Here is a 15,850-nt window from a genome sequence, read left to right as displayed (position 1 = left end):
TTTGTGTCTGGGTTTCTTCCTCTGTACATGGCATGGTAATAGTCCTACCTTCTTGGGTTATCACAGGATCAAAAGCATCAAAACATGGCAAAGGGATGGCCAGGGATTCAAAAGGTGGGAGGGAAGAACGAATACCAGCACAAGGGATTTTTAGGGCACTGAAACTACATATGATAGTGTGATACATATAGTGATACATATCATTTATGCATGTATCTAAACCCATAGAACACAACACAAAGAGTGAATCCTAATAATGTATTAATGTAAACTATGGGCTTTAGTTAATAATAACGTGTCGATTTGTTTCATCAGTTGTAACAAACGTACCACACTATTGCAAGATGTTAGTAACAGGGAAAATTCAGGGGCGGGGTGAGGGGTAGATGGGCATTCTTTGCACTTTCCGTGTGTTTTTCAGTAAACCTAAAAGCTCAAAAAATCTACAATAATAAATCTATTTCATAATAATCTATTATAATAAATCTACTCTAAATAAAACAAAAAATAAACAGCGAGCCGCCTGAGCAGTGCGAAGCCTTGAACGGTTTTGGTGTTACCATCGCCTGATCATCTGCGCATCGTTAATACGCCTGGTCCCGAGACTGGAGCCTGGGGAGCTCCCTCCTGTCTCTGCGTGCACCCAGCACCCTTGTAGCTACCGCTGTCGGAGCAAAGCATCCCGGAGGCCAGGATTGCTGAGATGAGGGCGCCACCTGCTGGCCCTGCTCAAGTCTCCCTAAAGGCAATGACCGTGGAGTCTTCTTGGGTGTTGTCCTTGGAGCTGGGAGCTCCACCGGAAACCCAGGGCCAACAGCGAGTCCCTTGCTGCGCCACTCATGCAAACCACCTACGTCATGTAGCGATGTCCAGGCTTGTCACCAGTAACGACACGGCAAAGATCAGATCTTGTGACTTTATTACAGAAGAGTCCCAAAGTGCTGGAGTGCAGTCTAGGTCAGAGCTACCTGCCCAGAGCCGAAGCAGGTGGACACTTCTCGGAGCGGACATCTCGGGGCACCCAGTCCTGCTTCTGGGGTAGTAGAGAGGGAGCCGCGCCGGGGCGCGGTCCGCACAGGTGAGAGCAGCGCGATTCCTAGCCACTTGCCGCGGACTTCTCGCTTCGGGCGCCAGCACAGGGGAGTCTTACAACGATGCCAAACACTTAACGGTGTGCCAGGAGTGTGCCAGGCGCTATTCTGAACATCTTACTGGGGTTAACTAATCCTCTTGAGGAACATAAGGAGGTAGGTGCTATTATGGTTCTCCCCCACTGTACAAACGAAACAGTGGAGGCACAGAGAGGCTAAATAACTTGCCCAAGGTCACACAGCCCAAGAAGGGTGGGACTGCGATGGGATCTCCGGAGTCCATGCTGCGTGACCCACCTGTGTGGCTGCCTCTCTCTCTCCTTCCCTCATCTAGAAACAGAACTATCAATTCCTCCCTGCCCTTCCAGTCGGCCTGGGGCTGGGGTAAGAGCCTCGAGGTGAACACGCCTCGTCAGTTCTACAGGTCGGGCGGGGGGCGCGAGCCGTCTCCGGGCCCTTCCGCCACTGGCCAGACCCGTGTCCTCGAGCCGGGCCTAGGGCTGGAGCTCGTACTGCCCTTCGGTGGCCGTGTGGAAGTCCTCGAGCACCGACTGCAGGAACTCGAAGGTCGGCCGCTCCTCCGGCCGGCTCCGCCAGCACTTGGTGATGACACCGTGGTACAGCTGTGGCGGGCACGTGTCGGGGCGCGGCATGCGGTAGCCGCGCTCCAGGCAGCGGATGACCTCGGGGTTGCTCATTCCTGCGGAGGGGATGGAGAGCGAGGCTGAGGGCGGGGCCGAGGTGAGGCGCACAGACCGGCGTCCCCTCCCTGGCAGGTCACCTGGCTGTCTGGCTAGTGCCACCCCTAAACATCCCTCTATTCACTTTCCATCGCTTGGAGGACAGCTGGAGAGGAGGCTGTGGGGCCGGTCCTCCGGGTGGGGAACCCTGCCTTGCTTAGCTGGGACTTCCCCGCCGCGGCCCAAGCCCATCACTCACTGGGAAGGCGCTTCATGAAGGCGCACCAGCCCGCCCAGGGACACGGCTCTTGGGCAGGCGGCTAAGCTGCCCACGCCCTCCAGACATGGGACAGGGAGACTGGGAGATTTCACAGTCAGGAGAGGGCTTTGGGGAATCCACCCAAGGTGGAAGTCCAAGGGGGAGACGACCCGCCCCCAACGGAGAACAAACCAATTCACGGTAAACTTGAGTTCAGACCCTGACCTGTCCTTACTTCCAGGGTTCGGAGGCTCACTGACCTCTGCTGACCGAAGGGCATGCAGCCACGTTGCCAGAAGCAACGTTGAGGAAGGAGGCTGAACCTCCGTCCCCAGAGTGACATGTGTGGATCTCTGTTCCGACTGTGGGGACTCCATTCTGGCACGTGTGTGGGCAGCCCCAGGCACTAAGCATGGGATATCTGTCATCACAGCCATTTCAGGACAGCAGGGAGCCCACCTAGTCCCTACAGGATGAAGCCACTTACCTGGGTAGGGTACACGCCCGTAAGTGACGATTTCCATCAGGAGGATTCCAAATGACCACACGTCTGCTTTGATGGTGAACACCCCGAAATGGATAGCCTCTGGGGCAGTCCACTTGATGGGGAACTTGGCGCCTGTGAGAAAAGCCATGAACAGCTTTGTGAGGCCATGGCTGACTGTCCCTATGCACCTGCTCCCTCCCCTTGGCAGGGCTTGGACCACTGTATGCAACGGAGATGCTCCCAGAGAGCCACTAAGCCCCACTAGGACACATGGCCAGGCACGTGCAGACACTACTGGGGCTCCATAGCGCAGAAGGACAACGTGACACAAATGCCACCTCCATCACCCCGATTGGGTCATTGCCCAGTGGGCTTCAGAGGGCCACCAACATGTGTTTCCACCTGGGACAGAAGAGTCATTCTCTGCCTCATGTGTTTAACGACAGGAATCATGGCTTGGGCAAATCCCCTTAACTCGTCCCTGCCTCAGTTAATCCCTTCCTGCCGAATGGAAACGATGACGGATGACTCATGTCCCACCTAGGGTCCCAGGGAGGAGGGGATTCCAATCCTGCTGTCCCAGGAAGCCCTGTGGACGGCTGCAGCCCTGGTCAGCATTCAGAGTAAACTGCACAGCTCGGCACTGGATTTCCCCTTACCTCGCCTCGCTTTCTTGGTCTCTCCAGCCAGCTTGAAGCTTCCTCAGCTGACGAGCCCTATTGATCCTTCTCCCGTGCCAACTGATTAACATGCTCAGCTAATATTGCTTGCTTGCCAGCTTACTTGATCTATGTATTGGGCCATTTCAAGTCCCCTTGGGAAGAGAAGCCCCACCTCGGGTATACTAAGGAACTAAAGCAGAGCGCTCTGTGGGAACCCTAATTCAGCTATAAGCGTTTGCTGCTCATGCTTCAGAAAAGTGTTTTCCAAAGTGTGTTCTGCGAAAAGCTAGTTCTGTGGGGCATTGACGGAAAAAGTATCTCGGGCTCCAATTCGTTTGGGAGCGACCAGGCGAAGCCCCCGTACGCCGTTCCTTTGCTGCAAGACTTCTCGGGGCCTTTCGTATGTTGGTGCACATCAGGAATCTCTGAAGGAGGCTTGGATGGACGATGCAGCATCTCCAAACCTACTTGACCCCAAAACCATTCCTCATAGTGCCCTGCAGAGCGCCTCTAGGGAAACGCTGATCTAGGTGGGTGTAAGGCCAGAACTGTGAAAACCACAAAGCTTCTCAGATCTCTTCACACAAGGCTCTGCCCTGTAGCAACGAGGAGAAGTCCAAGGGGGTTTAGGGAGGTGGGGAAAGTAAGGCCCAAGGTCTCCCCCGGTAGATGGGGGCTCTCCTCACCTTCTTGGACAGTGTATTCACTGTCAATGATGCGGGCCAGGCCAAAGTCAGCGATTTTGCAGCACAGGGACTCAGACACCAGGATGTTGGCCGCCCTCAGGTCGCGGTGGATTGAATTCATTTGCTCGATATACGCCATTCCTTCGGCAATCTGAGGGAACAGGTCACACAGTGAAAGACAGCAGAGGGACCTCCGTGCGAGGATGGAGCCCACCCAGCGTCCCCTGCACAGCCCCTGTCAGCAGAGGAAGGACCCTGTCTGGAAGGTCAGCCTTCATCCTCTCACAGCCTGGAAGGGGCAGGAACGCTTGGGAGTGTGTGTCGGGCTTGTTGGTAGGTGCATAGAGGGCAGTTCTGCTGCTGGGGAAGGAGCAGCTCCCTGAGTGGAGAGGGAAAATGGCTTCAACCACTCCTCCGTTAGACAAGCCAAAAACTCCAGCCGCCTAAAAACCCAGCAAGGCATATCTGCTGGTGTCAGAGCCAGAGAGACCTGAACCCCCACCCACTTCTCTCTCCTTGCAAGTGTCTGCAGGGGAGGAAGATAGCAGAATGAAAGCAGGAGAAAATGAAGGTCTCTCAGGGGGCAGGGGAAGAGGACAGGGAAGGAGGGAAGGAAAGGGTCTCATCTCCTTGCCACACTGGACTCCCTGTTCCTGGAGCGGCGAGCCCTGGATTGGAGTCCTTGACCTCCACCCCCGGAAGGTTGCTTAAGCTCTCTGAGGGGTCACTGTCCTGACTAAGAATTGAGCGAAGGGGGCTCCAGGGTACGGAGTTGAGGTGAGCATTAGGTGGCCAAGGCCCTAACCCAGCACCGCCCGAGGCAGGCGCTCAGAGCATACGCAGAATCCCAGTGGCACCCAGGCAGTTTCTGTTTCTGTCCCCGATCGCCAGCTCTGGGCCAGGACTAGCTGCTTGAGTTGCTCATGTGTCTTTTAGTGGAGGACACTCATTCGGGTTTTATCCACTGCGCTCCCAATTGACAGATGAAGACACTGAGACTAGAATGCCGGTTTCCCTCCTCAGACCTGCTATCGCCAGGAAGCCAGCACTGGAATTTATCCCACTTCTCCCTATGTGTCTGTTTGCATTGGTTTATTCGTGAAGCCATTCACTTATTTATTCTTTTGCTAAATCATTCCATCAATATACATTTATTGGTATGGTTCTGGCCGGGGGGCTATGAAGCTGAATACCAAATGCCTGGTATCTAGACAGCATTTACTGGTACTCATCCCATTAACAAATATGTATTCAGCAGTACCAGAAATGATTTTTTTTAAAAAGGTTGAGAAGGACCCAGATGTGCTTTCGAGGAGAAGACTATACGGTGCTCAATGCCAACAGAAACGCGTGCACCAAGTGCTCTGTGCCACTTTCCCGTCCAGGGAAATTTAATTTAATTTAACTTAAGTCTTGAACACCGATCAGGAGTTTGCCAGATGAGTTTGCCACTGATCAGGAGAATGCCAGGGTTCTGCCCGGGCATTCTGAGCAGAGGGGGAGCCTGAGCTCACAGGTGTGACAGCACGTTTGGGACCTTGGTGACTCTGCCAAGTAGGGCACGTGGGTGGTGGTTGTAAGGGAGGTTTGCATTACATCCTGCAAAGCAAGAAAAGGAGTGCCCAGAAGGGTAGTGTGTGTGTGCACGCATGCATGGTGAGGCACTAGCATGATGAGAATGTGGTTAGAAGCCGTTTACCTAGAAGGTTCTGATTTTCTGGTTTCCTAACCCTTAGATTCTTAGCCACATCTAGGTCTAAATGCAGATGGCTTTTCATATCCTTTGTCCCTTAGTGATCCAAGATTTCTCCAGGGATTGAGAAAGAGACAGAGGAGAGTGAGAAAAGGAAAAGAAAGAAAGTAAAAGGGGTGGACAGGTTTATCACTGTTATGTGGTTTGAAACTGGTTAGCAGCGTGAATTTTCCGAGACCACTCACCAGCCTGCTCAAACCCATCTGTGCTTACCTCAGTGGAAAAAGGGCATCGTGACATCAGTTCCTGAACTGATACTAACAGCAGATAATACCAGATAAGGTGGAGATGGGGCGGTGTGGGGTGAGGGGGAGGTTTCCTCTCTGTAGCCGGATATGTGTGTGTGTGTGTGTGTGTGTGTGTGTGTATGTGTCTCACAGGCTGACCACAGACCAGAACTTTTCTGCTGAGGGTCCCAGTTTTAACAGACATACACACTCAGGGCCACCAGATGTGTTTTCCTGCCAGTTAGAACCCTCAGCTAACCGAGGAATCCTCGGGGAGGAAAGATGCCTCCTCTCCATTTTACTCTTCACTTCATGAAGTCTGGATTGTGATTCACCTGCTGTAGAAGGCATTTCTGGGCACCATCAGAGGAAGAAGTGAGGTAACAGCAAAACATCTGCCTACAGTGTTAAATGGGATTCATGTGAACGGATGGGCTTCCCACACCATCCATTCTCCCTCTCTAGTAATAGGACTCACCTCATCCCATCCTGGCTGCCCAGAGTAGAGACTACATTTCCCAAGCTCCCTTGCAGCCTAGGTGTGGCCAGGTGACATGGTTGGGGGGGAAGAGGAGGGTGTTAAAGCAAGTATAGTAGGTGACTTCAGGGACACGTCTCTACAGGGAACATGGTGGGCTTTCTTCCCCCTTACTTCTTCCTGCCTGCCGAGGAGAGGACAAGATGATGAAGTGTGAACAGCCGTCTTGGACAATAAGATGACATATGCTAAGTACCCAGCAGGTGGAAGAATCGTGTGGCTTTGAGGGGCGGACCCACCTACCTGCCCCAGACTGCCCACCTCTGGATGTTTATGCATGTAAACCATTATTGCTTTGGGTTTTCTGTCCTTCACAGCCCAACTTAAATTTAATGGCTACAACCTCTAAATAGCTGACTTTGTTAAGCCATAGGGCACAGAGGAGAGGGCCTTGGGTCCTGGGTCCTTTGGGGCATCACGACTCTCGGGGGCTGCTGCCCTTGGTAGCTCACAAACCTGGGCTGACATGTCGATCAGTCTCGGGAGGGACAGTCGGCTACCTTCATCTGTCTTCAGGAAATCCAGTAAGCATCCTAAGGAAAGAGATGTGGCATCTGCCCTTCTGCAAAATGATCCAAACCTGGCTGTGCCAGCCTCTCCCAAGCGTGGAATGCTCCCCACCTGCTGTCAGGAAGTACGGGGCGCCCTGTCAGATCTCTAGTACGTCAAAAGAAACCCACCCATCGCTGCAGAGTGCTTTCTGCTTTACAGAAATTCTACCCACAGTCCTCATAACACCCCAGGGGGCAGCAAATGTATTCCCAGCTGCTCAGAGGAGGTTGGGTTTCATCCAGGTTCGGGATCACCCAGCCAGGGAACCAGGCGCGGAACCTGCTCTTTGACTGTAAGTTCAGTGCTTCCTCCTCACGTGACTTTCCAAAGTGTCTCCTTGCCCCCTTCATCCTTTGTTGGTAGAGATTCTGCCTCCGAGGACCAAGGGGGCAAGAAAATGCGAATGGAGAGACCTGTCCCTGGGGTTTGGTGCAGGAGCCCAAGGCAGCTCCTCTTTGGCATCTAAGAGCTGGGAGGGACAGTCACCTGAGGTGGGGCTGAGAGGTGAGCAGGGGAGCCATCGTACTCCCAGCTCAATGTGGGGTCCCCTTCACGACGATTTCTAAGGAACTGTGTTATCATGGCACCTTAGGATCCTATAGGAAGCAATGGGCAATCAGGATCACAGGAAGGGTAGGAAGGAGGTCACAGGCTGAGGCCCGACCCCTGGCCCACTGACCTATGGAACCTTGACCCCACCATGGAACTCAATGGCCAGCTGGACCAATTTCTCTATTCATCCATGTCAAATGCTCATATGGTTGTCAAAGGTCCCACGCCTAGTAAGTGGCAGAACTGGGACCAGAACCCATGTCTGGATGCCCGGCTCGCTACTCTTTGCGATGCTGCGTCCTCCCGAGTGGGCATCAAACAGTGCTGGGCACAGAAGATGCCCTCCAAAAGTGTGGGTTGAAGTGCTCCTGAATGGAGGACACAGCTCTGTAAGAACCACTGACCCATCTTGTATCTGATCATCTGCCCTCCTGCTCCCCAGGCACACGGAACAGAGTGGACGTTGGCTAATTGCTCCAGCCCGTGGCCGAGTGATCCCCCATGGAGATCCCTCGCCGGCAGACCCACTGTGGCACACCAGCCTCACCCCTGTCCGCCCCTCCCCACCCCTGAGGGATGCAGCCCCACGCAGGGCACCACCTCTGGCCATGTACTCGGTCACGATGTAAATGGGTTCCTTGGTGACCACGGCATAGAGACGAACAAGCCTCTCATGCTGGAGAGTTTTCATTAGGTTGGCCTCACCCAGGAAGGCCTCCGGAGACATGGTCCCCTCCTTTAGAGTCTTGATGGCCACTTTCACGGTGTTTTGGTAATAACCTGAGCACGGGTAGGGGAGAGAATAAAGAAGCCATTCAGAAGACCCAGAGGTTGTGGAAGGCGATCCCTTAACCAAAATGTACATAAGCTTCCAGGATCCCTCCTCATTCTACAGGTGCAGGACTGAGGCCAGAGCTGTCCCCCTAGGAAGAAGCCCTGGGCTAGAATGTACAGCTTCGGAGGGTGAGCTGGCTTATTTGACAGGATGCCAGCCTGTCTCAGCCTCTCGAGCTCAACTGGAACCTCAGGCAGTTAACCTCAAGAACTTACCTTGCCTGGGAGGGGACCGTTTTACCTTTGCCCCGAGGGATAAAATAAAACACGGTCTTTTATAGTCTGATAGTGCCCATGGTGAACAGGGGAGTGATCATCAACTATACACACAGGAACCTGAAAGTTAAGTGACTTGGCCAGAGTCACACAGCCACAAGCAGTGGCTTGGTCTATTATCAGACCCCTGGAGCTCCTGGTTCACTGCTTACTATGTTTAACAGGTCATTTCTGTCTGGCAAACCAAAGCTAAGAGGAGATAGCCTTATGTTCAAGTTCACACACCTGTCAATTGCAAGCTAGCCCTGGGCAGTGAAGAGTGAGTGAGGGAACCAACCAAGGTTTTGGGAGAGCTGGATTCTATTCCTGCTGCATCACCACAGTGTCCTGAGGGCAAGTGACTTCAATGTCCTAGCCTGCCATTCATTATCTCATCTGTAAAATGGGTATCATGGCCTCTGTCCCTCTCCCGAACAAATGTTTTGGGGAAGCATGATGAACTGTGCGTATCTTGAGCCTTCTGTGCTTCGGGACACAGGGCAGGGAGAGAGAGGCTTCTGGCTGCCACATACTCACCCATCCAGACTTCGCCAAATTGCCCAGACCCGAGTTTCCTGACCAGCTTGAGAGACTGCCGGGGGATTTCCCATTCATCTTGGACCCACAGGTCTTGGGAAGCCAGGCTGACACAGGGTTGGGTGAGCCTCTGGCATAAGCCATCCCCTTTCTCTGCATTAGGGAAGAAGAGATGGGGCTGGAGGTTACCAGAGCAGCCAGATCACATGTCTCCCTTGGGGACCATGTCCTTCCCAGCTGTGTCCCCCTCTCATTTTTGCCAACTATACTCCCATTTCCAAGTACACATGTGCAGGGGCACACACATACTACACACACACTCAGCTATTTGCATTCATTTTGTATAAAGTGAGGCATGCTATCATTAACCTGCTCTCTCTAAGATTGAAAATACTTGTTATTCTCCAAGTGGTCACATGCTGAGCCAGGAGAGGGAATTAAGGACATAGACTTTGAGTCATTATGTTGACATTTGTCCAGCCTTGGGATAATCCACCCCCCCACCCCCAAGATGGCACCAGTGAGTCACATGATCGTGAGATCTTAGTGATAGATACAAGGGGTCCTCTGCTCCCCACCCCCACCACATCCTCTTCTCTTACGAGAATAATGTTGCACCAAAGCCTGGAGAGTGGGGAAGGTGATGCGGGGGGAGATGTAATAGCCCCCTTCATCCAGGGAGCGGATCTTGTAGTGTTTGATCACCTCCCCCTGGGTGGTCACATCCTTCACAGTCAAAGAAAAGGCACCTAGATGGGTAATAGAGATACATGAATGAGAAGTAAGGCATACAGAGGGAAAATCAGGATTGGGATTTGGGCTTCATTTCACTGCCACTGGAAATTCTGCTCCCCTTCCACCATAAGTTACCTTTTCTTTCACTTCAATCTCAACCCTCCAAAAAACCTTTACTATCATCTCCACCCAGCTCTGACCTTGATATTCCTCCCCCAATTTCCTAAAATTCAGTCATGGGATCACAGAACTCTGGAGCAGACAAGATATTCTCCCAGCAAACACAATGTCCCTCACATGGGCCCCTGGTCATTTGGGGACACTTTGCCATGGACTACTGAGAAATGTAGAGTTATTGGAGGGACTAGGGGGTTGATTGATTCATTGATTCATTCGTTCATTCATTCTAGCTGAAAAGGCTGACCTTACCTCCACAAGCAATAGCAAATCCCAACCTTGAAGCACTCATGTTTGTGGAGGAGAACATAAGTAGCTGTTTACTGGAGTTCTGTTCAAATTTATACACACACCTATGCATTTTGTCGTGTACGAGGGGTAGCAGGTGCTAAAAGTTAAGAACAATTTAGGAAGCAAGAGTTTCCAATGGAGAAACTTCCTTTCACAAACTTGGTGTTTTTATAAAATGCCTCTGTTCAGCTCTCCGGGTACCACACCTGCCACTCTTATGCAGAAGATGAGGACACTGAGGCCAAGAAGGGGAATGCTGCTTGCTCCTGGTCACTCTGCTGGTTAGCAGCAGGCTTCAGGGCTCCCCATCCTCCCTGAGGACGTGTTTACCGCAAGCAATACCTCTCTGCCCCACCAGGTGTCAGGCTCGGACACCTCTTTTTCCGGTGTGGACCCTTGATTTTTCACTGTGCTGTTTGCTTCCATCTCAAACCCCCTTTCCCTCTCATCTCCCTTAGGTATCACACCTCTCATCACCTACTTGCAAAAGGATGCAAGATGTGTGCACACCTTGCCGCTGCTAAGCCCGTTCCCTGCCCATGACACCAGCCCCAGCCTGAGTGCTGCAAACGGTCTCCCCCATGCCCCTTGGTAAGTGCAACTGTGCCCCAGTATCTAAGAAACCAGAGAGTGGCTCTAGTAAGTTCATTTATCCTCGCGTCACCCTAGCAAGGAAAAGGGTCTTTCTCCTCATTTTGTCAGCTGCACCCTGCGTAGGCTGCATCATAAGTAGCCAAGGAGACCCTGCTTTCATCCACATAGGACTGCTCTCCAAGCTTGTGATTTGGGGCCTCCCTCTTGCCCCGGTTCATCCAACAGCCTGCCCCTGTTATCTTTTGACAGCTCAGTGTTCTTAAAGGGGACCTCCAGATCCAATCAGCTTCCGGTTCAGGCTTCTTAGAGATTGAGATTTCCTTTTTTTTTTTTTTAAGTTTATTTATTGAGAGAGAGAAAGAGAGAGATTGTGTGGGCTCTGCGTGTGGAGGAGGGGCAGAGAGAGAAGGAGAGAGGGACTCCCAAGCAGGCTCCATGCTCTGTGCAGAGCCAGACACGGGGCTCGATCTCACAACCATGAGATCATGACCTGACCCAAAATAAGGAATTGGATACTCAACCAACTGAGCCACCCAGGTGTCCCCAGAGATTGAGATTTCTTAACACTGGCAGAACTGCCTGCCTTCAGACAGGGAAACTAGTTGGTCCTCATACAGATATGAATAAACTGAGGCTTGAGAGGTTAAGGGACGTCCTGGAGGCCACAAGAGGCTAGAATTCACTTCCCTTGCTTCTGAGGGCAGCATTCCTTCCCTGTCTGGCATCCCCTGGCAGTGGCTTTCAGATGCACTTGTTTTGGAGTTCTGAGAAGTATGTGTGCACGTGTGTGTGTGTACGTGTGTGGGGGTGGTGATGCTGGGACGGTCCTCAGCTCCAGCTCTATCTGGCCAATTTCCAGCTTAGACTAGTGTGGACAAGGACAGGAGGGGATACCCCTACCTTTGGAGAACCCCCTCCTCCGTACTGAGGTCGTGAGTCCCTTTCTCTCCACTGGGCACCTTAGCAATAGGAAATGATTAAAACATCATTTCCAGGGTGAAATGACACGATTCTGGAACTTGCTTCAACATAATAGGGATGGGTGGGGATATACATGAAGTAAGATTGGCTGAGTGATCATTTGTTGAAACTGAGTGCTGGGTACCAAGGCTTCCATTATACTATTTTCTCTGCTTCTGTATATGTTTGAAATATTCTACAACCACAAAACATTATGTCATCTCCAGTGATTTCCATATTGTTTTTTGGTCATAGGTGCTTTGCTGTTAAAATGGAATAGTGGCAATATCTTAATGTGTGTGTGTGTGTGTGTGTGTGTGTGTGTGTGTATAATTTAATGCATCCATTGGTGCATTTCCAGAAATTCTGCACAGAGCACCCAACTTACCAATGCACCCCTTCTTCTTCTCAACCTGACCCTGACTCCCTTTTTTTTTAAAGTTTGTTTATTTATTTTGAGAGAGAGAGAGAGAGAGAGAGAGAGGCAGAGAGAGAGGGGGAGATAGAATCCCAAGCAGGCTCCACACCATCAGCGTGGAGTCAGATGTGGGGCTCAAACTCACAGAAGCATGAGATCATGACCTGAGCTGAAACCAAGAGTCGGACACTTAACAGACTGAGCCCCCCAGGCACCCCGGCCCTGACCTTTTGAAGGGCTGGGAGGCCTAGGGATCGCCCCTGAGCCTCACAGGGTGTAATGAGCATCTCTCTTTGCCCAGCTTTTGCAGCTCTGGTGGTTTCACTCGCCGCAGTTCTCAAGCCATGAATGGAGCTGAGGGATGAGTCCGGGGTGGGGATGGGGGGTGGAGGGGCTCCTACTACCCAAACCTGTCTATTCTCATTGCCCAACCACAGGGTATCCACTAACAATCCAGCCATCCTCTCTCGCCTCCCTCCTCTGATGTCACTGTCACCACCTCCTTTCTCTCTAGTTAAAAATTGGTCACGAGGACGTCATAGGTGCTTATGTGCCGTATCCTGATAAACAAATGATTACTTTACACATCTTGGGAAATTCCCTTCCATCACCCCAGGTTAGGCCAGCTTGACACATTTTAGAGCCGTTTTTTCTTTTTAAAATTTTTAAATGTTTACTCATTTTTGGGAAAGAGAGACAGAGAGAGAAAGAGAGAGAGAGGATGTGGGGGAAGGTCAGAGAGACAATCCGAAGTGGGGTTTTCCAGTGACAGCAGAGCCCAATGTGGGGCTCAAACTCACAAACCATGAGATCATGACCTGAGCCAAAGTCGGATGCTAAATCAACTGAGCCACTCAGGCGCCCCACATTTTAGAGTTTTTGAAGCCTCTTAGATGAGTTGGGATCTGAGCCTTTTTCACTGTAGGCCTCATGTGAGTCACTTCCTCCCTTAGGGACTCATTTTCCTCATCTTCCAAATGGGGGTTTTGGCTCAGCACCCCAAAGATGGCAGACATGTACCAGGAAGCATATATATATTAAGGTTCAGAGCAACATGTTCACAACAGCCCCAAAGTGGAAACAACACATGTCTACCAACATTAGAAAGGAGGAATAGCTTATGGAATATTAACATGCTGGATTCTGGAGAGCAGTGAAAGTGAACAGACTACTGCCATACTCAACAACATGAGTGGACCTGGTATGGACTGAATTGTGACCCCCTCCCCACCCCCACCCCCGAATTCTTATGTTGAACTCCTAACCTCCAGTACTCAGAATGTGACTATATTTGGAGATGGGATCTTTAAAGGGGTGACTATGAGGCCATTGGGGGATTCTAATCCAATATGACTGGTGTCCTTATAAGAAGAAAAGATTAGGACACAGACTGAGGAAAGACCAGGTGAGGACACAGGGACAAGAGGACCATCTACAAGCCAAGGAGGGAGGCCTCGGAAGAAATCAGTCCTGCTGACATCTTGATCCTGGACCTCTGGCCTCCAGCCCTGTAGACAGTACATTTATGTTGTTTAAGCCCCCCAGCCTCTGGTACTTTGTTATAGCAGCCTGGCAAATTAATAACGCTTTTTTTAAATTTTTTTTTTTTCAACGTTTATTTATTTTTGGGACAGAGAGAGACAGAGCATGAACGGGGGAGGGGCAGAGAGAGAGGGAGACACAGAATCGGAAACAGGCTCCAGGCTCTGAGCCATCAGCCCAGAGCCCGACGCGGGGCTCGAACTCACGGACCGCGAGATCGTGACCTGGCTGAAGTCGGACGCTTAACCGACTGCGCCACCCAGGCGCCCCGTGGCAAATTAATAACGAATCTCACGATGCCAAGTGCAAGGAACAAGACACACACACACAAAAATAGTACTATTCCACTCTCATAAAGTTGAAGAACAGACAAAACATGGATGGTAAAACTGTAAGGAAAACCAAGGAAGGATTTCCCCAAAGGTTGAGATAGCAGTGACCTCTCGGGGGGGGGGGGGGGGGGAGGGTTGTTGAATACAGAAAGGGCACAAGTGGAGCAGTGAGAGGGGCTATGGATGTCTGGAATGTTCTCTCTCTTGTGGTTGCACAGGCATTTACTTATTACGACTCTGTATGTATAATTATGGACTCATCTATGATTTATGCAATTTTTATATGTTCTATATTTTATAACAAAAGGAGCTTTAAGATGGAAAGAAGGAGAGAAAATTAAATGAAAGACAACGAGAAAGCCCAGTGGCCTGCGGATGGTGGCAGAATTGTGTCTCTCAGTCAGCGGGTTTGAATCCACGAGTGCTCCCAGTTCTCCACAATGGCCACCCCCTTCCTTCATTTCCAGCCACAGGCCATTCTGCAAACTTATGTTATCTTCCAAGCTCCTGGAAGTGTCTGAGGTCACAGCCTTTGGCTGAGATTATCTCTAAGGAGTCTCAGCTCTCAAATCCTTTGATTCCAAATGTGGCTCTGGGTTGTGCCCCTTCTTCAGACCCCACCAGCCTCAGCACCCCCGCTGAGCCAAAGATGGTGCGCAGTGGCCCTGGGTGGAGACAGCTCTCCAACTGCACCTCCTACTTGCACCCTGTACGTTTCCAGCCTGGCCAAGGGACACCTGTTGGCACTGAAGCCTCACACTCGACTACTAGACACTAGATGGGCTGTCCAGGCGGGGCCTGAACTGGAAGGGAGACCAGAGGCCTGGAAGCCGCTGGGCTCTCCTGGCTGGTGTCTCCCTCCCGTCCTTCCCTCCCAGACATAGCCTCAGGTCGGGGTTCCCGGGGACCGCACAAGAAGGACATGCTGGGCGCCATGCTTACCTTTGTTGGTTTCACTCTCTCTGATAAGAAAGGAGCCCGCCTTATTGATTGGAGCCAGAAGCTGCCTCTCAGCATCTTTCCGGCTAATTGATCTAAAGAACCACCTGAAAAAGGAAGGCAGACAAACCTCAGAGGCTGGTCATGCTCCGCAGAATATTCTTTTCCAAACCTCCCTCCTAAGCCGTATGCCTCACCCCGAGAAATAAAATAGTGTCCTCCTGTTTTTGACTTAACCATGAACTAACAACACTCCTCACATCTTGATTCATGAAATGCCCCTTGGTCCCTGTGCCTCTCTTTTCTTCTCACTTCCCATCAGGGGATGGACTTACTATTTTCTTGAAATGAGAACATTTTGGGGGGTGCCTTTTGTTAATTCTATTCTGGGAAAATGCACCCAACCACCATCCCTCAAAGGACACCCTGAGGTACCTGGGTGGCTCAGTCGAGCGTCCGACTTCGGCTCAGGTCATGATTTCACAGCTTGTGGGTTCGAGCACCGCATCAGGCTCTGTGCTGATAGCTCAGAGCCTGGAGCCTGCTTCAGATTCTGTATCTCTTTCTCTCTCTCTGCCCCGCCCCCATTTGCTTTCTGTTTCTCTCTCTCTCTCTTGAAAATAAATAAACATTCAAAACGTTTTTTCTAAAAAGCACACCCTCCTCGAGGTCAAGTCTCTGAATTAGACAAAGTGCTGAGACTCTCAGAGCACAGATTCCTGCCTTGTTCCTCTCAAGCCTGGACCAGT

At 51.4% G+C, this 15,850-nt stretch overlaps 1 protein-coding gene across 2 annotated transcripts in view; it reads right to left on the bottom strand.

Moving 5' to 3' along the window:
- Positions 1-902: 902 nt before the first annotated feature.
- BLK (BLK proto-oncogene, Src family tyrosine kinase) overlaps positions 903-15,850 on the bottom strand; it is a 79,332-nt gene continuing 64,384 nt past the window's right edge. For both annotated transcript variants that reach the window (XM_030312715.1, XM_030312716.1), the window contains 8 exons: positions 15,105-15,208; positions 9,716-9,862; positions 9,114-9,266; positions 8,088-8,267; positions 6,840-6,916; positions 3,866-4,016; positions 2,518-2,649; positions 903-1,791 (listed from right to left, as the gene is read on the bottom strand). In XM_030312715.1, the coding sequence (XP_030168575.1) occupies positions 1,586-1,791; positions 2,518-2,649; positions 3,866-4,016; positions 6,840-6,916; positions 8,088-8,267; positions 9,114-9,266; positions 9,716-9,862; positions 15,105-15,208 (1,150 nt within the window). In that variant the 3' untranslated portion in view covers positions 903-1,585. The remainder of the gene's footprint in view (positions 1,792-2,517; positions 2,650-3,865; positions 4,017-6,839; positions 6,917-8,087; positions 8,268-9,113; positions 9,267-9,715; positions 9,863-15,104; positions 15,209-15,850) is intronic.

This window comes from Lynx canadensis, chromosome B1 (assembly GCF_007474595.2).
Source record: "Lynx canadensis isolate LIC74 chromosome B1, mLynCan4.pri.v2, whole genome shotgun sequence".
Taxonomy (NCBI): Eukaryota; Metazoa; Chordata; class Mammalia; order Carnivora; family Felidae; genus Lynx; species Lynx canadensis.
The sequence above is the reverse complement of the archived record's forward strand: the minus strand, read 5'-3'. Positions and strand labels throughout refer to the sequence as shown.